Raw genomic sequence first — 24726 nt, 5'->3', positions numbered from 1 at the left:
AGCTTCTTCTTCACTTCTTATACCTGCTCCAGGTCCTTTTTCACTTCTTATTCCTGCTCCTGCTTCTTATACACTTCTTATTCCTGCTCCAATTCTTTTTCACTTCTTATTCCTGCTCCAGCTTCTTATTCACATCTTATTCCTGCTCCAGCTTCTGATTCACATCTTATTCCGGCTCCAGCTTCTTATTCACGTCTTATTCCTGCTCCTGCTTCTTATACACTTCTTATTCATGCTCCAGCTTCTGATTCACTTCTTATTCCTGCTCCAGCTTCTTATTCACTTCTTATTACTGCTCCAGCTTCTTATTCACTTCTTATTCCTGCTCCAGCTTCTTTTTCACTTCTTATTCCTGCTCCAGCTTCTTATTCACTTCTTATTCTTGCTCCTGCTTCTGATTCACTTCTTATTCCTGCTCCAGCTTCTTTTTCACTTCTTATTCCTGCTCCAGCTTCTTATTCACCTCTTATTCCTGCTCCAGCTTCTTATTCACTTCTTATTCCTGCTCCAGCTTCTTCTTCACTTCTTATTCCTGCTCCAGCCTCTTATTCACTTCATATTCCTGCTCCAGCCTCTTATTCACTTCTCATTCCTGCTCCAGCTTCTGATTCACTTCTTATTCCTGCTCCAGCTTCTTATTCACTTCTTATTCCTGCTCCAGCTTCTTATTCACTTCTTTTTCCTGCTCCAGCTTCTTATTCACTTCTTATTCCTGCTCCAGCTTCTTATTCACTTCTTATTCACTTCTTATTCCTGCTCCAGCTTCATATTCACTTCTTATTCCTGCTCCAGCCTCTTATTCACTTCTTATTCCTTCTCCAGCATCTGATTCAGTTCTTGTACATGCTTCAGTTTCTTATTAACTACCAATGGTTCCCCAACCTTTTATTAATTTCTTATTTCTGCTCCATCTGCTGACTCACTTCTTATTCTTGCTCTAGATTTTGATTCACTTCTTTTTCTTGTTCCATCTTCTTAGTCACGTCTCTTTCCAGCTTGTGATTCAATTCTTATTCCTTCTCCGGCTTCTTATTCACTTCTTATTCACTTCTTATTCACTTCTTATTCCTGCTCCAGCTTCTTTTTCACTTCTTAATCCTACTCCAGCTCCTTATTCACTTCTTATTCCTGCTCCAGCTCCTTATTCACTTCTTATTCCTACTCCAGCTCCTTATTCACTTCTTATTCCTGCTCCAGCTTCTTATTCACTTCTTATTCCTGCTCCAGCTTCTTATTCACTTCTTATTCCTGCTCCAGCTTCTTATACACTTCTTATTCCTGCTCCAGCTTCTTATACACTTCTTATTCCTGCTCCAGCTTCTTATTCACTTCTTATTCCTGCTCCAGTTTCTTATTCACTTCTTATTCCTGCTCCAGCTTCTTATTCACTTCTTATTCCTGCTCCAGCTTCTTATTCACTTCTTATTCCTGCTCCAGCTTCTTATTCACTTCTTATTCCTGCTCCAGCTTCTTATTCACTTCTTATTCCTGCTCCAGCTTCTTATTCACTTCTTATTCCTGCTCCAGCTTCTTATTCACTTCTTATTCCTACTCCAGCTCCTTATTCACTTCTTATTCCTGCTCCAGCTTCTTATTCACTTTTTATTTCTGCTCCAGCTTCTTATTCACTTCTTATTCCTGCTCCAGCTTCTTATTCACTTATTATTCCAGCTCCAGCTTCTTATACACTTCTTATTCATGCTCCAGCTTCTTATACACTTCTTACTCCTGCTCCAGCACCTTAGTCACTTCTTATTCCTGCTCCAGCTTCTTAGTCACTTCTTATTCCTGCTCCAGCTTCTTATTCACTTCTTATTCATGCTCCAGTTTCTGATTCACTTCTTATTCCTGCTCCAGCTTCTTATTCACTTCTTATTCCTCCTCCAGCTTCTTAGTCACTTATTATTCCTGCTCCAGCTTCTTATTCACTTCTTATTCATGCTCCAGCTTTTTATTCACTTCCTACTCCTGCTTCACTTCTTATTCACTTCTTTTTCATGCTGCAGCTTCTTATTCACTTCTTATTCTTGCTCCAGCTTCTGATTCACTTCTTTTTCTTGTTCCATCTTCTTAGTCACTACTCTTTCCAACTTCTTATTCACTTCTTATTCCTGCTCCAGCTTCTTATTCACTTCTTATTCCTGCTTCAGCTTCTTATTCACTTCTTATTCCTGCTCCAGCTTTGCATTCACTTCTTATTCCTGCTCCAGCTTCTTATACACTTCTTATTCATGCTCCAGCTTCTTAGTCACTTCTTATTCCTGCTCCAGCTTCTTATTCACTTCTTATTCCTGCTTCAGCTTCTTATTCACTTCTTATTCCTGCTCCAGCTTCTTATTCACTTCTTATTCCTGCTCCAGCTTCTTATTCACTTCTTATTCCTGCTCCAGCTTCTTATACACTTCTTATTCCTGCTCCAGCTTCTTATACACTTCTTATTCCAGCTCCAGCTTCTTATTCACTTCTTATTCCTGCTCCAGTTTCTTATTCACTTCTTATTCCTGCTCCAACTTCTTATTCACTTCTTATTCCTGCTCCAGCTTCTTATTCACTTATTATTCCTGCTCCAGCTTCTTATTCACTTCTTATTCCTGCTCCAGCTTCTTGATCACTTCTTATTCCTGCTCCAGCTTCTTATTCACTACTTATTCCTGCTCCAGCTTCTTATTCACTTCTTATTCCTGCTCCAGCTTCTTATTCACTTCTTATTCCTGCTCCAGCTCCTTACTCACTTCTTATTCCTGCTCCAGCTCCTTATTCACTTCTTATTCCTGCTCCAGCTTCTTATTCACTTATTATTCCTGCTCCAGCTTCTTATTCACTTCTTATTCCTGCTCCAGCTTCTTATTCACTTATTATTCCAGCTCCAGCTTCTTATACACTTCTTATTCATGCTCCAGCTTCTTATACACTTCTTACTCATGCTCCAGCTCCTTAGTCACTTCTTATTCCTGCTCCAGCTTCTTAGTTACTTCTTATTCCTGCTCCAGCTTCTTTTTCACTTCTTATTCCTGCTCCAGCTTCTTAGTCACTTCTTATTCATGCTCCAGTTTCTGATTCACTTCTTATTCCTGCTCCAGCTTCTTATTCACTTCTTATTCCTCCTCCAGCTTCTTAGTCACTTATTATTCCTGCTCCAGCTTCTTATTCACTTCTTATTCATGCTCCAGCTTTTTATTCTCTTCCTACTCCTGCTTCACTTCTTATTCACTTCTTATTCATGCTGCAGCTTCTTATTCACTTCTTATTCTTGCTCCAGCTTCTGATTCACTTCTTTTTCTTGTTCCATCTTCTTAGTCACTACTCTTTCCAACTTCTTATTCACTTCTTATTCATGCTCCAGGTTCTTATTCTCTTCTTATTCCTGCTCCAGCTTCTTATTCACTTCTTATTCCTGCTCCTGCTTCTTTTTCACTTCTTATTCCTGCTTCAGCTTCTTAATCACTTCTTATTCCTGCTCCAGCTTCTTATTCATGTCTTATTCCTGCTCCAGCTCCTTATTCACTTCTTATTCCTGCTCCAGCTTCTTATTCACTTCTTATTCCTACTCCAGCTTCTTAGTCACTTCTTATTCCTGCTCCAGCTTCTTATTCACTTCTTATTCATGCTCCAGCTTTTTATTCACTTCTTACTCCTGCTTCACTTCTTATTCACTTCTTATTCCTGCTCCAGCTTCTTATTCTATTCTTATTCCTGCTCCAGCTTCTTATTCACATCTTATTCCTGCTCCAGCTTCTTATTCACTTCTTATTCATGCTCCAGCTTCTTATTCACTTCTTATTCCTGCTCCAGCTTCTTATTCACTTCTTATTCCTGCTCCAGCTTCTTATTCACTTCTTATTCCTGCTCCAGCTTCTTGTTCACTTCTTATTCCTGCTCCAGCTTCTTATTCACTTCTTATTCCTGCTCCAGCTTCTTATTCACTTTTTATTCCTGCTCCAGCTTCTTATTCACTTCTTATTCCTGCTCCAGCTCCTTATTCACTTTTTATTCCTGCTCCAGCTTCTTATTCACTTCTTATTCCTGCTCCAGCTTCTTATTCCCTTATTATTCCTGCTCCAGCTTCTTATACACTTCATATTCCTGCTCCAGCTTCTTATTCACATCTTATTCCTGCTCCAGCTTCTTATACACTTCATATTCCTGCTCCAGCTTCTTATTCACATCTTATTCCAGCTCCAGCTTCTTATTCACTTCTTATTCATGCTCCAGCTTCTTATTCACTTCTTATTCCTGCTCCAGTTTCTGATTCACTTCTTATTCCTGCTCCAGCTTCTGATTCACTTCTTATTCCTGCTCCAGCTTCCTATTCACTTCTTATTCCTGCTTCAGCTACTTATTCACTTCTTATTCCTGCTCCAGCTTCTTATTCACTTTTTATTCATGCTCCAGCTTTTTATTCACTTCTTTCTCCTGCTTCACTTCTTATTCACTTCTTATTCCTGCTCCTGCTTCTTAGTCACTTCTTATTCATGCTCTTGCTTTTTATTCACTTCTTATTCATGCTCCAGCTTCTTATTCACTTCTTATTCCTTCTCCAGATCTTATTCACTTCTTATTCCTGCTCTAGCTTCTTATTCACTTCTTATTCCTGCTCCAGCATCTTATTCACTTCTTATTCCTGCTCCAGCTTATTATTCACTTATTATTCCTGCTCCAGCTTCTAATTCACTTCTTATTAATGCTCTTGTTTCTAATATACTTCTTATTCCTGATTATGCTTCTAATTCACTTCTTATTCCTGCTCCAGCTTCTTATTCACTTCTTATTCCTGCTCCAGCTTCTTATTCACTTCTTATTCCTGCTCCAGCTTCTTATTCACTTCTTATTCCTGCTCCAGCTTCTTATTCACTTCTTATTCCTGCTCCAGCTTCTTATTCACTTCTTATTCCTGCTCCAGCTTCTTATTCACTTCTTATTCCTGCTCCAGCTTCTTATTCACTTCTTATTCCTGCTCCAGCTTCTTATTCACTTCTTATTCCTGCTCCAGCTTCTTATTCACTTCTTATTCCTGCTCCAGCTCCTTACTCACTTCTTATTCCTGCTCCAGCTCCTTACTCACTTCTTATTCCTACTCCAGCTCCTTATTCACTTCTTATTCCTGCTCCAGCTTCTTATTCACTTTTTATTTCTGCTCCAGCTTCTTATTCACTTCTTATTCCTGCTCCAGCTTCTTATTCACTTATTATTCCAGCTCCAGCTTCTTATACACTTCTTATTCATGCTCCAGCTTCTTATACACTTCTTACTCCTGCTCCAGCTCCTTAGTCACTTCTTATTCCTGCTCCAGCTTCTTAGTCACTTCTTATTCCTGCTCCAGCTTCTTATTCACTTCTTATTCATGCTCCAGTTTCTGATTCACTTCTTATTCCTGCTCCAGCTTCTTATTCACTTCTTATTCCTCCTCCAGCTTCTTAGTCACTTATTATTCCTGCTCCAGCTTCTTATTCACTTCTTATTCATGCTCCAGCTTTTTATTCACTTCCTACTCCTGCTTCACTTCTTATTCACTTCTTTTTCATGCTGCAGCTTCTTATTCACTTCTTATTCTTGCTCCAGCTTCTGATTCACTTCTTTTTCTTGTTCCATCTTCTTAGTCACTACTCTTTCCAACTTCTTATTCACTTCTTATTCCTGCTCCAGCTTCTTATTCACTTCTTATTCCTGCTTCAGCTTCTTATTCACTTCTTATTCCTGCTCCAGCTTTGCATTCACTTCTTATTCCTGCTCCAGCTTCTTATACACTTCTTATTCATGCTCCAGCTTCTTAGTCACTTCTTATTCCTGCTCCAGCTTCTTATTCACTTCTTATTCCTGCTTCAGCTTCTTATTCACTTCTTATTCCTGCTCCAGCTTCTTATTCACTTCTTATTCCTGCTCCAGCTTCTTATTCACTTCTTCTTCCTGCTCCAGCTTCTTATACACTTCTTATTCCTGCTCCAGCTTCTTATACACTTCTTATTCCAGCTCCAGCTTCTTATTCACTTCTTATTCCTGCTCCAGTTTCTTATTCACTTCTTATTCCTGCTCCAACTTCTTATTCACTTCTTATTCCTGCTCCAGCTTCTTATTCACTTATTATTCCTGCTCCAGCTTCTTATTCACTTCTTATTCCTGCTCCAGCTTCTTGATCACTTCTTATTCCTGCTCCAGCTTCTTATTCACTACTTATTCCTGCTCCAGCTTCTTATTCACTTCTTATTCCTGCTCCAGCTTCTTATTCACTTCTTATTCCTGCTCCAGCTCCTTACTCACTTCTTATTCCTACTCCAGCTCCTTATTCACTTCTTATTCCTGCTCCAGCTTCTTATTCACTTATTATTCCTGCTCCAGCTTCTTATTCACTTATTATTCCTGCTCCAGCTTCTTATTCACTTCTTATTCCTGCTCCAGCTTCTTATTCACTTATTATTCCAGCTCCAGCTTCTTATACACTTCTTATTCATGCTCCAGCTTCTTATACACTTCTTACTCATGCTCCAGCTCCTTAGTCACTTCTTATTCCTGCTCCAGCTTCTTAGTTACTTCTTATTCCTGCTCCAGCTTCTTTTTCACTTCTTATTCCTGCTCCAGCTTCTTAGTCACTTCTTATTCATGCTCCAGTTTCTGATTCACTTCTTATTCCTGCTCCAGCTTCTTATTCACTTCTTATTCCTCCTCCAGCTTCTTAGTCACTTATTATTCCTGCTCCAGCTTCTTATTCACTTCTTATTCATGCTCCAGCTTTTTATTCACTTCCTACTCCTGCTTCACTTCTTATTCACTTCTTATTCATGCTGCAGCTTCTTATTCACTTCTTATTCTTGCTCCAGCTTCTGATTCACTTCTTTTTCTTGTTCCATCTTCTTAGTCACTACTCTTTCCAACTTCTTATTCACTTCTTATTCATGCTCCAGGTTCTTATTCTCTTCTTATTCCTGCTCCAGCTTCTTATTCACTTCTTATTCCTGCTCCTGCTTCTTTTTCACTTCTTATTCCTGCTTCAGCTTCTTAATCACTTCTTATTCCTGCTCCAGCTTCTTATTCACGTCTTATTCCTGCTCCAGCTCCTTATTCACTTCTTATTCCTGCTCCAGCTTCTTATTCACTTCTTATTCCTACTCCAGCTTCTTAGTCACTTCTTATTCCTGCTCCAGCTTCTTATTCACTTCTTATTCCTGCTCCAGCTTTGCATTGACTTCTTTTCATGTATTAGCTTCTTATTCACTTCTTATTCCTGCTCCAGCTTCTTATACACTTCTTATTCATGCTCCAGCTTTGCATTCACTTCTTTTCATGTTTTAGCTTCTTATTCACTTCTTATTCCTGCTCCAGCTTCTTATACACTTCTTACTCCTGCTCCAGCTCCTTAGTCACTTCTTATTCCTGCTCCAGCTTCATATTCACTTCTTATTCATGCTCCAGCTTTTTAGTCACTTCTTACTCCTGCTTCACTTCTTATTCACTTCTTATTCCTGCTCCAGCTTCTTATTCTATTCTTATTCCTGCTCCAGCTTCTTATTCACATCTTATTCCTGCTCCAGCTTCTTATTCACTTCTTATTCATGCTCCAGCTTCTTATTCACTTCTTATTCCTGCTCCAGCTTCTTATTCACTTCTTATTCCTGCTCCAGCTTCTTATTCACTTCTTATTCCTGCTCCAGCTTCTTATTCACTTTTTATTCCTGCTCCAGCTTCTTATTCACTTCTTATTCCTGCTCCAGCTCCTTCTTCACTTTTTATTCCTGCTCCAGCTTCTTATTCACTTCTTATTCCTGCTCCAGCTTCTTATTCCCTTATTATTCCTGCTCCAGCTTCTTATACACTTCATATTCCTGCTCCAGCTTCTTATTCACATCTTATTCCTGCTCCAGCTTCTTATACACTTCATATTCCTGCTCCAGCTTCTTATTCACATCTTATTCCAGCTCCAGCTTCTTATTCACTTCTTATTCATGCTCCAGCTTCTTATTCACTTCTTATTCCTGCTCCAGCTTCTTATTCACTTCTCATTCCTGCTCCAGCTTCTTATTCACTTTTTATTCCTGCTCCAGCTTCTTATTCACTTCTTATTCCTGCTCCAGCTCCTTCTTCACTTTTTATTCCTGCTCCAGCTTCTTATTCACTTCTTATTCCTGCTCCAGCTTCTTATTCCCTTATTATTCCTGCTCCAGCTTCTTATACACTTCATATTCCTGCTCCAGCTTCTTATTCACATCTTATTCCTGCTCCAGCTTCTTATACACTTCATATTCCTGCTCCAGCTTCTTATTCACATCTTATTCCAGCTCCAGCTTCTTATTCACTTCTTATTCATGCTCCAGCTTCTTATTCACTTCTTATTCCTGCTCCAGTTTCTGATTCACTTCTTATTCCTGCTCCAGCTTCTGATTCACTTCTTATTCCTGCTCCAGCTTCCTATTCACTTCTTATTCCTGCTTCAGCTACTTATTCACTTCTTATTCCTGCTCCAGCTTTTTATTCACTTTTTATTCATGCTCCAGCTTTTTATTCACTTCTTTCTCCTGCTTCACTTCTTATTCACTTCTTATTCCTGCTCCTGCTTCTTAGTCACTTCTTATTCATGCTCTTGCTTTTTATTCACTTCTTATTCATGCTCCAGCTTCTTATTCACTTCTTATTCCTGCTCCAGCTTCTTATTCACTTCTTATTCCTGCTCTAGCTTCTTATTCACTTCTTATTCCTGCTCCAGCATCTTATTCACTTCTTATTCCTGCTCCAGCTTATTATTCACTTATTATTCCTGCTCCAGCTTCTAATTCACTTCTTATTAATGCTCTTGTTTCTAATATACTTCTTATTCCTGATTATGCTTCTAATTCACTTCTTATTCCTGCTCCAGCTTCTTATTCACTTCTTATTCCTGCTCCAGCTTCTTATTCACTTCTTATTCCTGCCCCAGCTTCTTATTCACTTCTTATTCCTGCTCCAGCTTCTTATTCACTTCTTATTCCTGCTCCAGCTTCTTATTCACTTCTTATTAATGCTCTTGTTTCTAATGTACTTCTTATTCCTGCTCCAGCTTCTTATTCACTTCTTATTCTTGCTCCAGCTTTTTATTCACTTCTTATTCATGCTCCAGCTTCTTATTCACTTCTTATTCTTGCTCCAGCTTTTTATTCACTTCTTATTCATGCTCCAGCTTCTTAATCACTTCTTATTCCTGCTCCAGCTTCTTATTCACTTCTTATTCCTTCTCCAGCTTCTTCTACACTTCTTATTCCAGCTCCAGCTTCTTATTCACTTCTTATTCCTGCTCCAGCTTCTTATTCACTTCTTATTCCTGCTCAAGCTTCTGATTCACTTCTTATTCCTGCTCCAGCTTCTGATTCACCTCTTATTCCTGCTCCAGCTTCTTATTCACTTCTTATTCCTGCTCCAGCTTCTTATTCACTTCTTATTCATGTTCCAGCATCTTATTCACTTCTTATTCCTGCTCCTGCTTCTTATACACTTCTTATTCCTGCTCCAGCTTCTTATTCACTTCTTATTCCTGCTCCAGCTTCTTATTCACTTCTTATTCCTGCTCCAGCTTCTTATTCACTTCTTATTCCTACTCCAGCTTCTTATTCACTTCTTATACCTGCTTCAGCTCCTTTTTCACTTCTTATTCCTGCTCCTGCTTCTTATACACTTCTTATTCCTGCTCCAGTTTCTTGTTCACTTCTTTTTCCTGCTCCAGCTTCTTATTCACATCTTATTCCTGCTCCAGCTTCTGATTAACATCTTATTCCGGCTCCAGCTTCTTATTCACTTCTTATTCCTGCTCCTGCTTCTTATATATACTTCTTATTCCTGCTCCAGCTTCTTATTCACGTCTTATTCATGCTCCAGCTTCTGATTCTCTTCTTATTCATGCTCCAGCTTCTTATTCACTTCTTATTCCTGCTCCAGCTTCTTATTCACTTCTTATTCCTGCTCCAGCTTCTTATTCACTTCTTATTCCTGCTCCAGCTTCTTATTCACCTCTTATTCCTGCTCCAGCTTCTTATTCACTTCTTATTCCTGCTCCAGCTTCTTATTCACTTCTTATTCCTGCTCCAGCTTCTTATTCACTTCATATTCCTGCTCCAGCCTCTTATTCACTTCTTATTCCTGCTCCAGCTTCTGATTCACTTCTTATTCCTGCTCCAGCTTCTTATTCACTTCTTAGTCCTGCTCCAGCTTCTTATTCACTTCTTATTCCTGCTCCAGCTTCTGATTCACTTCTTATTCCTGCTCCAGCTTCTTATTCACTTCTTATTCCTGCTCCAGCTTCTTGTTCACTTCTTATTCCTGCTCCAGCTTCTTATTCACTTCTTATTCCTGCTCCAGCTTCTTATTCACTTCTTATTCCTGCTCCAGCTTTTTATTCACTTCTTATTCCTGCTCCAGCTCCTTTTTCACTTCTTATTCACTTCTTATTCATGCTCTCCCTTCTAACTTTTGTCTTTTCCTGCTACAGCTTTTTAATTAAATCTTATTCCTGCTCCAGCTCTTTGTTCACTTCTTATTCCATCTCCAGATTCTAAATCACTTCTTATTTTCTTCTCAAGCTTCTGATTCACTTCTTATTCCTGCTCCAGCTTTCAAATCACTTCTTATTCATGCTTTTAATCTAGAACAATTTAATAAAAGATGGACCACTAAGTTAACATTGCAGAAACAAAAAAAACGCTTCTGGACCACTAAGTTAACATTGTAGAAACAATAAAGCATGTCCCTTCCACAAATTTAAATTGTAGTTTGTCTTGCCCAACAAGGTTTTGGGCATGAAATATGGTAGCAATGTGGGCACAGGCACCAGAGTCTATCATTTGGCATTCATAGCTGTAGTTGTGCAAGGGTTGAATAGCTTTGAGCAAAAAAGAAAATGACACTTGGAACCCAGAGAGACTGGTCACTTACATCTGACCCACTAGAAATGTATCTTGTCCAACAAGGTTTTCTTATGGATCTTTATTTCTAAAGAGTTCTTGGGATGTAGACCTGTTTTCAAGACGTTCATATCTCTTGCATGTACAATTACTTCATTTTGTACCTATCTCTATGTTTTTTCAAACATGTTATACATCTAAAATATTTAATGCTGCCATTTATCTATATTTGTTTTCTATATTTTATGCTGCCGTGTTTTGCACACTCATCTCTCCTAATACAGGACAATACCTTGTACCAATGTTTCCTTGTATCAATACCTGCGCTGGTCATGTGACCTCCTTCTCTGCAGGTTTCCCCAGCATTGATGGTGAGAGATGGCGCCAACTGCGCAGATTCACAATAGCATCACTCAGGAATTTTGGGATGGGGAAGATGACTATGGAGAAACGGGTGTTGGAGGAGTCCCATAGTCTCATCCAAGCTGTGTCACAAACAGGAGGTAAGTAGAGTCACCTCGTTATTCTGGAAAAGACAGGACAGTAGGGGATTGGGGGCAAAGCCATAGGGAAGGATACGGACCTGGGTACTGGCGGGGTGTAACCAAATCCAGAAGCAAGGGCTGGCTGGCAACTTTCAGGCTGGAGGGCAAACATAAGCAAGTGGTCCCAGCCTTTCTACCAGCAAACGGCAATTGAAAAATGATCGTGACAAATCCTCTGTGGGTGTGGTTTGTCTGATGTAAGTGTGGCTTCAATAGTCAATAAGATACATAAAAAATTGTGTCAAACAGCTATATTGAAATTCATAATTTACCTGGCCCATCTGACAAATCAGATACTAAATAAAGACCTATATTAAATACTGTACAGAGGGGGTGATTCAGCAGAGGATGGAACTGCAGAGCCGCTCACAAGTAGCTGTGCAATTCTGTCCTTGCTAAAATGCAGATGCAGCAGGAGGTGCCCGACGTCCCCTGTATGATGCCCCCTGTATGACATCCTCTGTCTGACACCCCCTGTAAGACAGCCCCTGTATGACACTTCCTGTATGACACACCCCTGTATGACATCCTCTGTATGACACCCCCTGCATGACACCCCCTGTATGACACCCCCTGTATGACACCTCCCTGTATGACACCCCCTGTATGACACTTCCCTGTATGACACCTCCTGTATGACACCCCCCTGTATGACACCCCCCTGTATGACACCCCCCTGTATGACACCCCCTGTATGACATCCTCTGTATGACATCCTCTGTATGACACTTCCCTGTATGACACCCCCTGTATGACACCCCCCTGTATGACACTTCCCTGTATGACACCCCCTGTATGACACCCCCCTGTATGACACCCCCCTGTATGACACTCCCTGTATGACACCTCCTGCTGCAACTGTGGTTCCAGCGCTGTGACAGAGGTCGTGATGTTGGACGGCGCCAGCCAACTGAGTAAGCCTCAGCTTACTTAGGCTGCCGGCATTCGAGACCAGAAATGTGCATCCATTGGCACAGACCCTGGCCTTGGGCCACACATTAGTGCCACAATTCCCTGACGCCAATCAGCAATCAAAACCATGGCCATCAATCGGCAATCCATTGCTGGATCACGGAAACACAGTAAGATAAAATTCCTGTTTTGTGGTCTGAATTAGTGAACCAGGGGCATCTAACAAGGATTTCTCTGATCCTCCGAGCCAGCCATCAGCAGAAAGGGAAATTGTGGCAATTAGTCGCAGATGGAGCTGAGGGTGTGCCGAGCTCTATGGGTGTGTTCAGGCACAGGGGAGTGACCACTCCCCACTGTCCATAGGGGACAATGTTAAACGTGCATGTGGCCAGAACATGCACTTAAGGTCATTGGTTAGAAATCACAGGGTGGACTTACCCCCTGTGGTAATCTGTATTGGAGTGGCATAAAAGGAGGGCATGTGAGCCCCGTATGTGTGTATCTTTGTGTATCTTTTGAAGACTAACAGTGCTGTATAATTTCTGTATGCTGTAGCCTCTTGAAGCTAAGGGGAAGGGTCTTTTTCAAGACAATAAACATTTAGCCTTTACACCACTGGCCATCACATCACCGCTGGCCATCACATCACTGCTGGTCATCTCATAATCACTGGCCATCACATCACCGCTGGTTGTCTCATAACCGCTGGCCATCACATCACCGTTGGTCATCACATCAATGCTGGTCATCACATCACCGCTGGCCATCACATCACCGCTGGTCATCACATCACCGCTGGCCATCACATCACCACTGGTCATCACATCAATGCTGGTCATCACATCACCGCTGGCCATCACATCACCGCCGGTCATCACATCAATGCTGGTCATCACATCACCACTGGCCATCACATCACTGCTGGCCATCACATCATCGCTGGTCATCACATCACCATTGGCCATCACATCACCGCTGGCCCTTACATCACCACTGGCCCTCACATCACCGCTGGTCGTCACATCACCGCTGGTCATCACATCACCACTGGTTGTCACATCACCACTGGTCACCACATCACCGCTGGTCATCACATCACTGCTGGTCATCTAATCACTGCTGGTCATCTAATCACTGCTGGTCATCACATCACCACTGGTTGTCACATCACCACTGGTCGTCACATCACTGCTGGTCATCACTATCATTCAACTCTCCTCTCTCCAACTGTCATTTGTTTTACATCAACTTTATTAATAATGTCACTGGCCAATACTCCCTTCTCCAAAATGGCCTCATTCCAGTGGGATCTCATTTCTTATGAGATGGCTGTCGGCAGAGTCACCTGTAAAGCAGTATGGCGGGGTACCATCTATGCTGTGACAGGTCCCAAACTGATCACATACACCTGCGGCGTATCACACTTATGTAATGCACCATATTACACAGATCACTGTTCTATGTCATTTTGAAAATATTTATTGTTAAATAATGAATTTAGGAAATTATGAAAACCCAATTCACGCAGCATTACACCAGCTGTTACCGTGTATAACGTCTACCAAATCATCTGTTTTATTAATGCAATGTTTCAGTGTGATGTAACAAAGGTCATCTCATATTAATCCAATACAAAGGACAGTGTTACTATATAATGATAAATGATGAAATGGAAGCGCTCAGGTACTGGGAAAGGAACAGACAATGATTGAAAAATTACCGGTGTCATTATAGGCTGCAATCGCAAACTGCAATCAATCCCCGGACTGATCACGTTCCAGGGTATTTAAAGCTCTAGACAATGAGCACCATGTAACACATTCTGGCAAAAGTCCCTGTATGGGGTGAAACGCGTTAGTAGATGCCCAATGACTCATTTTAATATACAGTTCTTCTTTTTATGTAAAAACCATAGTATGTCCTGACCTACTGTACACTTTGTATTGTATTGGGCACCCAAAGACGAGGTCCTCACTACTAATAGGATTACCAGCACATTTTTTGTTAGAAATAAATGCAGTTTTTGTATCACTTTGTGTCTCCACCCTTCATATCCCCCTCCATCCCCACTCACGCACATACACCTGCAGGAGAAGAGCATAGCGTGGGACACCGCGGGACATAGCGTGGGATGCCGCAGGACATAGCGTGGGACACCGCGGGACATAGCGTGGGACACCGCGGGACATAGCGTGGGACGCCGCAGGACATAGCGTGGGATGCCGCGGGACATAGCGTGGGACATAGCGTGGGACATAGCGTGGGACGCCGCGGGACATAGCGTGGGACATAGCATGGGACACCGCAGGACATAGCGTGGGACGGCGCGGGACATAGCACGGGATATAGCGTGGGACGCCGCGGGACATAGCGTGCGACACCGCGGGACATAGAGTGGGACGGCGCGGGACATAGCGTGGGACGGCGCGGGACCTATGGGCAAATATGGAGCAATCCGGTACGTAATCCATTTTACAATAAAGTCCGTACAATTGCGTCATTATAAGTCCTGGTTCCTGCACTATTTATTACTTGACAAGGAGTGTGATCAGAACAACAGAACAGAGCCATAAAACCCTTCATATGACTATTTGCAAGATACAATTATTTACTTGTTTGGAACATGATATTTTGGACCCTGATTTGCACCATAGTGAAAGCAATCATCGGGACACTTATACCCCTTTTACAACACAGCTAAACCCTCAGGTAATTGCAGGGTTAACCCGGGTTACTGCTAGGTGTAAAAGGGACGAGGGATGGATTCCCAGGTCGAGTGACCCGACAATCCAACCCTGGTAGCTTACAGGATCTAACATGGCAGCAACCCTGCAGTGTAATCGGGTAACTCGGGGCGACTGACCAGGATCCCGTTTACAGCATGGGCACTTCTGGGTTACTCAGCACTTGGAGATGATGTCATCACCAAGCGTCAGGAGACGTGTTCCATCACACCTACGTGCAGTGTGAATGTCGCTGATCCGGGAATATCCCGGATCGGCGGCGCAGTCGAAAAAGGGTCTGTCCCGGGTCTGACCTGTTTTGGAAATGTGGGCCTGATTCAGAGCCAGGCGTCAAGCTGCGCTCGCTCTGAGCAATGGTCACACAACTGTGCATGTGTATAAGTGCGCAGTGCACGTGCGCAAACAAGCGTCGCAATGTGAAATCGTCCGCTCGTAGTACACAGCCTGGCCGCTACTTTGAGTGACAGATAGCACTGTTTGTGGGTGGTAACAGGGGAAGGTGCTTGTGAACGGGGGAGTGGATGTGCGAACGCAGGCGTGCCCGACCGTCAGAACGGAATTTAATGGGTGTGCATAATTAGCAAAGTAGCGTCATTGAACCTGTGACTTAAATGATTTTTCCATGAACTGCTCCCACTGCTTGCAGGAGGCTAGGTCTACCTTAAGTGCTGCGAGCAGCTCCGATGGTCCTGATTAATCCTACATTTCCCGGAGATGACGTTTGTGGCAAGGGGGAGTCTTTAAACACTTGCGAGCGCAATAATCCCTCGCCCGCTAAGACATAGAGGCATCCTTACACCACAAAGAGCGAGCGCATGTTTTGCATAGACGGTCCCTTTTTGAGAACGAGCGGCCGCAAATAGCGTCAGGGTCTGAATCAGGCCCAGTGTTCCCAATCTTGGGTCAGACCCAGCACTATGGATGTGACCATAAGGGTACAATGGAGTTATTTACTAATTGCCTTTGTACTGTTGTGGTATCATTATACTGTACATCTGTCGGGTGGCTGGTATTTATGGTTTGTTATTAGGGTTCATCAGCATACTTGCCTACATTGTAGTTCCCTTTTGCGGGAGACTCGGGGAGAGGAGAAAGATCTGGTCGTGATGGGGGCGGGGCCTGACATCTTGCGCTATTAGGCCCCGCCCCTTCATGGCAAATTGCCGCGATTGGCGTATATTTGCATAAGGGGCGGGACTAAATGACGCGATTCCCGCAGAATCACGTAATTAAGCCCCGCCCCCTACACAGAGACCCGCGCTTGCCGCGGAAGTTCTCCCCATTCTGCCCACTTCACTAGGAAGTGGGCAGAAAGCGGGAGAAATGCCTACCCTTACGGGGGTGCGGGGGGTTACCCGAAAAATCGGGAGCCTCCCGCGAAAACCGGGAGGGTAGGCATGTATGGTTCATCAGTTACCATCGGCCGATATTGACACCAACAACTTCTCAATCGATCTTTTTCTTTCCCAGTACCTGGAACGCTTTTGATGACATTGTGTAATGTATCTGTGGGGCTGAACGCTTCTTCCCATCTCAGCACTAGGGTACCTGGGTACTATATGTGGTTTTCGGTAAAAAGTGAGCACTCATCATTGTAAATTCTCTTAATATCTAATAATATTGTTTCCTAGGAAAGTCCTTCAACCCTATTAATCTTCTGGGCTGCGCTGTCGGGAATATCACCAGCTATGCGCTGTTGGGGGAGCACTTTGATTATAAGGACCCAAAGTTACAGGAACTTATTATAACTACAAGAAGGTTTATATTCAACACTCACTCGCCCCTACATGAGGTACGGTATATCTTCCTGCCGGGATTCTCTCATCTCTGCTCAGTCTCATCAGAAAATAGTGCCCAGGACTGTTGTATCCTCACCTCCCTGAGTCTCCCATATCCAAATATTCCGAAATACGGAATATTCCTATTTTTAGCATGACTGAGATAGTGAAAATTTAGATTTTTGATGGTTCAATGTACACAAACTTTGTTTAAGGCACAAAATTATTACAAATAAAGTATAAAATGGCCTATAGGCTGTGTGTATAATGTGTATATGAGACATAAATAAAATTCATGTATGTACACAAACTTTGTTTGAGCCACAGAATTATTGAAAATATAGTATAAAATTACATGCAGGCTGTGTGTATAAGGTGTATATAAAACATAAATGCATTCTGTATGTATATTTGGGCCCTATTCCTAAAACATTTCAATATGGTTTGCAAATATTCCAAAATACGGAATATTCCATTATCCAAAATACCCCTGGTCCCCAGCATTTTGGATATGGGAGACTCAACCTGTATATGTTAATGGTACAGTAGTGCGGTCCCAGAAGTAGCTGGGAAATGTACTAAAAAATAAACAAGACCTAAACAGAACGTGATACTGTATGTGGGGAGACTGGTAATCATTGTTACGTCACCTATCATTAAGCTGCTCATTGCACAGTGCCATATGCATGTGAGAGTACAGCACACATCCAAACCCTCCTCCTGGCATCAATACATGTTATGCTATCTAAGATGGATGCTTTATATTGAGAAGACCATTTTAGTTATTTAATATAATATACTCCTGTCTTGATGGCTTGAACATTATGTGACAATTCTGAACCTTGACAAGGGTCTCTCATGGGAACGAAACGCCGGATCTAGCCTTTCATATAACACTGGTGGTATGTAATTAAAAGGATGGTTTTTTGCAATGGTGAGTTCCCTCACAGTTTGTGATTTTTTGAACATATATATATATAAGCATTTTTGTTCTGAATTTTCTTTGCTCTCAGTGAACACAGTGCAGCTCCAGCAGGATTTCCTCTGTATTTTGCTTGGTAGTCACCTAGTGACTGGTGGCTGATTGTACCTAGGCGCTGCAGCCTCCCCAGTAAAAACCGCCACCTCACTGAGCCGATTGCAATTCATGACTGCACTGGCTACACTGTAACTTGCAGTGACTTCCCATTGGAGTTGTTACCTGACAGTCACACACAGGACAGGCAGCCCCTGGGGCTGGTGCCTCCTTCCCCTGGGGCTGGTGTCTCCTTCCCCTGGGGCTGGTGTCTCCTTCCCCTGGGGCTGCCAGTCCAGGCTGCAATTAGCAGAGTGCGGCTTCCAGTGGAAGGTTCTCCTCTGCCTTTCAGGCAGCCCTAACCGTCTTCTAGGGGCTGCAGTCGATAGAGTCACTAGAAGCCAGTGTTATGCGCATGCGTGGTGCCACCACCGTTTGTCCGCATGTGCCAGTCCTGGCGCCTGCTAGATTCATTGCCAAAGCACCGGGACCCGGATGTCACGAACCAGCAGCGATGGCAGCCCCCCTCATGCAAGAGGGTAGGAGCCACTGCTGGTAGTGACACTCATTTACTCAGTGGGACAGTGGTAGATTGATATGTACTTACTGCTGCCTGTACTGATGATAATGGGTGGCATAGTGTCATGGCTGCAGCGTCCTGCCCCAGTACTCTCAGAGAAAGGACAATACAGGAACTGATAGCATGGCACCATAAGACGGGCCAAGGCCAGATCAGGAGCAGAACGACAATGATCGGGCAGATAAATACAGGAAGAAATCAGATTAAACAGAGATGTATTATTGTGTTCTGCACTTATTACACTACTCCTGTGGAGGTTTATTTATCATGTTTGTGTCGCTCCCACTGCAGCATCATTTATATGTTACACTATTAATGTTTCCGATACTTACCCTAGTGCAGGGGTTCCCAAACGCAGTCATCAAGGCACCCCAACAGTCCAGGTTTTAAAGATAACCATGGTTCAGCACAGGTGGTTAAATCAAATTGACTGAGACACTAATTAAGGTCACCTGTGGTTAAGCATGAGTATCCTCAAAGCCTGGACTGTTAGGGTACCTTGGGGACTGACTTTGGGAACCTCTGCCCTAGTGATTATCACTAGCACCAGGAGCTCTGTTATGTAGGTTCTCTCACCAATTTGATGTATGTGTGTTCTCTGGGTTTGTAGCTTGGTAACACGTTCCCCATTCTCCTGAACGTACCAATTCTCAAGCAGAAAATCTTCAAGGAGAGCTCGCAGCTGATCGCCTTTGTCACAGAGTACATCAAGCAGCACAAGCAGACGCTAGACCCAGCGTCACCCAGAGACTTCATCGACTACTTCCTGCTCAAGATCAAAGAGGTAAAACTGTCGCTGGACAATATATTGTCTATATCAGGGCTCGTTATAGCAGAACACCGGACAACACATGGAATTAGATGACCTCTGTAAACTAACTTTTCCCTTAGCTGTGCTACAGCCCCCTCCGCCCCCCCCCCCCCCCAAACCTTGAATCTTCCATTCCAGCAGATCCCACGATGGGTCCAAGCATAGGGTCTAATCTGCTGATCATGGTGGGATTTGGGATTCAAACTCTCAGTAGTGTGGTCATTGTCCCTCCCCACGAGCCTCCGATTACTTGTTACATTTTGTTATTTTACAAATCTGCTTTATTACATCTAATATGATCATTTCATAATTTCCTACTCTCCCAAATATCAGGTGATGCTCCTGGGTGCCCAGCAAAGAGGACAAGTCTCCCAGCAGGCTGCCTACCTATGGACCCACACACATGCACACACCCTGCAGTGGGGGGGGGGTAATTACACATTTTGTGCATTATCATGGCCCCACCCCATTTCACAATAACGGTAAACTCGTTATTGTGTAGCGGGTGCGGGGCCACAATGACGCAATAGCAGTCATGTCCCGCTCTGCCTCTAATGCGGAGTAATGTTCCCGGCCACGCCCCCTATGCCGCACCATTCATTCTTTTTTTATTAAATAATAGCTGAAGTACCTGGTGTTTCCCAGGTTTAAGTCTTCAACTTATTAAGTTTGTAATGTGACGTCGTCCAAATCCATCCAGTGGAAGACTCAGAACAGGCTCCCGGGGTCACAGTTCTACCTGGCGCACTCCACCGTCAGGTCCGACCCGGACCCCAACCACTCCATTAGACATCCCAGACCAATTACCGCCCCTCTGTGAAATCCGACAGGGACCTCAACCCCCTAGTATGTCTTCTGTTACCCAGTGTTACCACTCTGTGAAGTTTTCATCCAAATCCATCCAGTGGAAGACCCAGAACAAGGTCCTCAGGTTTTGCCCAGTGTACACCAACAGGAGGTCTGATCAGGACCCCAACCCCCCTAAAACAAAGCCAGGATCCAACTGGACCACATCACATTGGTTTCATTCCTATTGGTGCAGGGGTGTACCTTCAAGTTATTATTTTAATTATGTGATGTCGTCCAAATCCATCTAGTGGAAGTCTCAGACCAGGCTCCCTGGGTCAAAGTTCTCCCAGCGTACACCGCCGTGAGGACCGACCGGGACCCCAACCCCCTACTATGTCTTCTGCAATCCAATTTTAAAACTCGGGGTCTGAGTCAGTAAGGATCACAACTGCGATTAAAATGGTGATTACACACGCAGCATCACTGCGATAGTATGCTAATCCTCTGCCATCGCTATGCCGTCAGAGCACAACATAAGGACGCCCACTTTACCTTACACACATCCATAATACTTAGCAAGACCGCAAAACCATCAGTAACATGGAGTACCATCGCAGCGTCATGCACACTTACACAGGCTCTGATGTTAGTCAGGAATTACTAAACTCATCACACGCAGTGATTACACAAGACTGAGACACCATCAGTAACATTGAGTACCATCACATCCTCACACACACTTACACAGGCTCTGACCTTACTCAGGAATTACTAACCTCATCACACACAGTGACTACACAAGACTGAGAAACCATCAGTAACATGGAGTACCATCAGAGCCTCACACACACATACACAGGCTCTGACCTTACTCAGGAATTACTAACCTCATCACACACAGTGATTACACAAGACTGAGATACCATCAGTAACATGGAGTACCATCACAGCCTCACACACACTTACACAGGCTCTGACCTTACTCAGGAATTACTAACCTCATCACACACAGTGATTACACAAGACTGAGAGACCATCAGTAACATGGAGTACCATCACATCCTCACACACACTTACACAGGCTCTGACCTTACTCAGGAATTACTAACCTCATCACACACAGTGATTACACAAGACTGAGAAACCATCAGTAACATGGAGTACCATCACTTCCTCACACACACTTACACAGGCTCTGACCTTACTCAGGAATTACTAACCTCATCACATGCTATGAGGCCTCAAGCTGTGTATGGCATCGCAGTGTATAATTTATGCACGCCCATGAAACAGCGTTAAAAAGCACTGGCACACCTGCATTTTGCCAACCACTCCCCTTTCACCACCCACAAATGGCACTAACTGTTAATCACTCTGCGATGGGTCTGCATAGTCACAGCAATCACAGTCCCAATCGCAGTGGCCAGTTCGTGCACATGCACTGTGATGCGTATACAGAACGCAACAATCAGCTGATTGCGTGAGTAATCGCAGTTGTGATCGCTGCTAAATCAAACCCTCTGTGAAGTTTTCATCCAATTTCATAACGTGAAAGGCTCAGCACAGACTCCCCGGGTCCAAACACGTTCTCTGGGTCAAATTTCTGCCCGGCGCTCTTCCCTGTGAGGTCTAAACAGAACCCCAACCACTCCATTAGGCACCCCAGACCAATTGCCACCCCCTCTGTGAAGTTTTCATCCAAATCCATCCAGTGGAAGGCCCAGAACAGGTTCCCCTGCTCAGCATCCCCCTGGGTCAAAGTTCTGCCCAGCATACACAAATTGGAGGTCCGACTGGGATCTCAAGTCCCCCTAATATGTCTTCTGGGATACAATGTTAATACTCTGAAGTTTTGTCCAAATCCATCCAGTGGAAGGCTAAGAACATGCCCATCCGGGTCAAAGTTCTGCCCAGTGTACACCAACAAGAGGTCCGACCGGGACCCTAACCCCCCCAAAACCTAGCCAGGATCCAACTGGACCACCTCACGTTGGTTTCATCCCAATCATTGCAGGGGTGTCTGATTGCATAACCTGACAGACAGACAAATACACCAATTCATTTTTTATATAAGACACACAATAAATTTACCGATTTCTAATTACTTGCTGTTGTTTATAAACTGATGAGTCTAAGGGGCCTATTCATCAACACTAAAATAAAATTTTTAAGGACATTTCCATTAATTACCGTTATTTTAGTATTCATGAAGACACTTATCACAGGAGATGTCACTGATATCATATATATCACTGATATCTCCAGGTTAAGTCCATCTGCATTAATTGCCACACTCCCCATACATTATTATGTGTACATTAGTACATTAGTATGGGGATATGGAAATTATGTTATTCATCAAATTCTGAAACTACATAATTACTCGTATATAGGAACTTGTCTCACTTACAAGCTACCCAATTCCTCCCAGCGCTATAAATGGGATGGATAAATCCATTAGCAGACTGAAAGTCCTACAATACAGGTAAATCCATAATAATCTGTATATGGTGATGTCCACAAATGTATCTGCAGCCATTTCCTTACCATGGCATACATCCTAACTGTCCCGCATACGTTGTGACTAAAGGTGCTTGCGGAGGTGGCCAGATGGAGGGGGAGCCAACCAGGGAGGAGATGGGGGCGGCGAGAATAAAAGCAGAGGAAGCTACAAGTGAGAATGATTAAAAATAGAAAATTGACAGACGCCTCCAAACAGCACCCCCTGCCCTGTGGTGCCCTGTGCCGTGGCACATGCTGTACCACCCTAGTTAGCCCCGGTTCCTCCCACACAAGCACAGGAGAGGAGACTGCTGCTGCTTAGCGGCTGTATTTTCCCTTGTCTCCCACTGCAGTCCACTATACAGTAGTGTTGCTGGGATACTAACAGGTCAAAGGGAGGGGGCAAGCGTCATACTGTACCTGGGTCTTTGCCGGACCCCTCCACAAGCCCGACCCCAGGTAACTAGTAAACCCCCCACATCTGTGCCTCTTATCACAGGTGACCAACCCCTTTCCTGGAGACAAGTCTAATCCTGCACGTGCGGAGCTCCCTGCATAAAGGGATTTGCAGAGTTTGTTCCTTTAGTGACCAAGGTTCCCGGCATTGATTAACGGTCTCATATCCCCGGTTGTCTCTTTTCCAGGAGGAACATTTGTCGGGGGGTAATTTCAGTGAAACCAGCCTCCTAATGACGGTCATAGCGCTGCTCGCAGCTGGAACTGAAACCACAACGTCCACCCTGAATTTCGCCCTGGTTCTCATCAGCAATTACCCAGAGGTGCAAAGTAAGAAACAAATTATTTAGTGTATACAAAAATATAATATTTAAAGGTCGGAGTAGCGTGTCCCTCTCCTGGGGTAGATGGACACCACCTTACACACAGCAGCCAGGAAACAGCACTCCAGTCGTGGATTTTCGTGCAAGCTGGACGGTGCAATTTCAACAATCAAATAAACAAAACATAATATAAACCCTAACCCGGCTGGGCACTAGACAGCAAGTTCCCTGCCTAACAGAACACTAATCAAAATCCCCGTCCACAGTACCTTCTGGTTTACAGCAAACAGTGTCTCAGAGCAAGCTAACCTGTGTCCTGCTCTCCCAGGTATGAGACACTCAGCTACAACTGAACACAGCTTAAATTAGTCAGTTCCAGGTGAAAGCCCTAATGAGCCTGCTACCAGGCTGAAAGGCCCAAAACCTGGAGTGGCCTGTGGATGGAGCCCTCCCTCTCCTCACATCCATACCCCCAGGACCCAAACCGGCTTTTCCAAAAGCTGATACTCTGGTCTGTTTACAAAACAGACTTCTCCTGGGGTTTTTTAGAACACATAGGCCAAAAACATATGGACAAACGTACCTGCCATTGACCACTTTTCCAGTGCTTCTATCACAATATTATATATAAATATATATATATATATAATGAACAAATACAAGCACTCCACATAAACCAAAATACTTGCCCGGGTGCCCTTTGTAGTTTGTGACAACTTAAATAGAAAAGGAATGGCAGTGGCACTCCCAGGACCTCTAATGCAAAGAATCACACCACACTGGGGTAGCCAGACCTCTACTGCTAATGTCTTCAGTTCCTGCTTGTTCTTGGGGCATTTTCCCTTCAGTTTTGTCTTCATCAAGTGAAATGCATGCTCAATAGGATTCAGGTCAGGGGATTGACTTGGCCATTGCATAACATTCCACTTTTTAGCCTTACAAAACTCTTTGGTTGCTTTTGCAGTATGCTTCGGGTCATTGTCCATCTGCACTGTGAAGCGCCGTCCAATGAGTTCTGAAGCATTTGACTGAATATGAGCATATAATATTGCCCGAAACACTTCAGAATTCATTCTGCTGCTTTTGTCAGCAGTCACATCATCAATAAATACAAGGGAACCAGTTCCATTGGCAGCCATACATGCCCACACCATGACACTACCACCACCATGCTTCACTGATGAGGTGGTATGTTTTGGATCATGAGCAGTTCCTTTCCTTCTCTTCTCTTCCCATCACTCTGCTACAAGTTGATCTTTGTCTCATCTGTTAATAGGATGTTGTTCCAGAACTGTAATGGCTTTTTTAGATGTTGTTTGGCAAACTCTAATCTGGTCTTCTTGTTTTTGTGGCTCACCAATGGTTTTCATCTTGTGGTGAACCCTCTATATTCACTCTTGTGAAGTCTTCTCTTG

The 24726-nt window shown here is 43.4% G+C and overlaps 1 protein-coding gene across 1 annotated transcript in view; it reads left to right on the top strand.

Moving 5' to 3' along the window:
* The window catches only part of LOC148431379 (cytochrome P450 2C8-like), a 113694-nt gene that overhangs the window by 62189 nt on the left and 26779 nt on the right, over window positions 1–24726 (top strand). The window contains exons 4-7 of the mRNA XM_088466040.1: window positions 11210–11359; window positions 16689–16849; window positions 19041–19214; window positions 23177–23318. Of these exons, the coding sequence (XP_088322166.1) occupies window positions 11210–11359; window positions 16689–16849; window positions 19041–19214; window positions 23177–23318 (627 nt within the window). The remainder of the gene's footprint in view (window positions 1–11209; window positions 11360–16688; window positions 16850–19040; window positions 19215–23176; window positions 23319–24726) is intronic.

Source organism: Taudactylus pleione, unplaced genomic scaffold (genome assembly GCF_031769625.1).
Source record: "Taudactylus pleione unplaced genomic scaffold, aTauple2 ptg002344l, whole genome shotgun sequence".
Taxonomy (NCBI): domain Eukaryota; kingdom Metazoa; phylum Chordata; class Amphibia; order Anura; family Myobatrachidae; genus Taudactylus; species Taudactylus pleione.
This window is presented reverse-complemented; position numbering and strand designations above follow the sequence as displayed.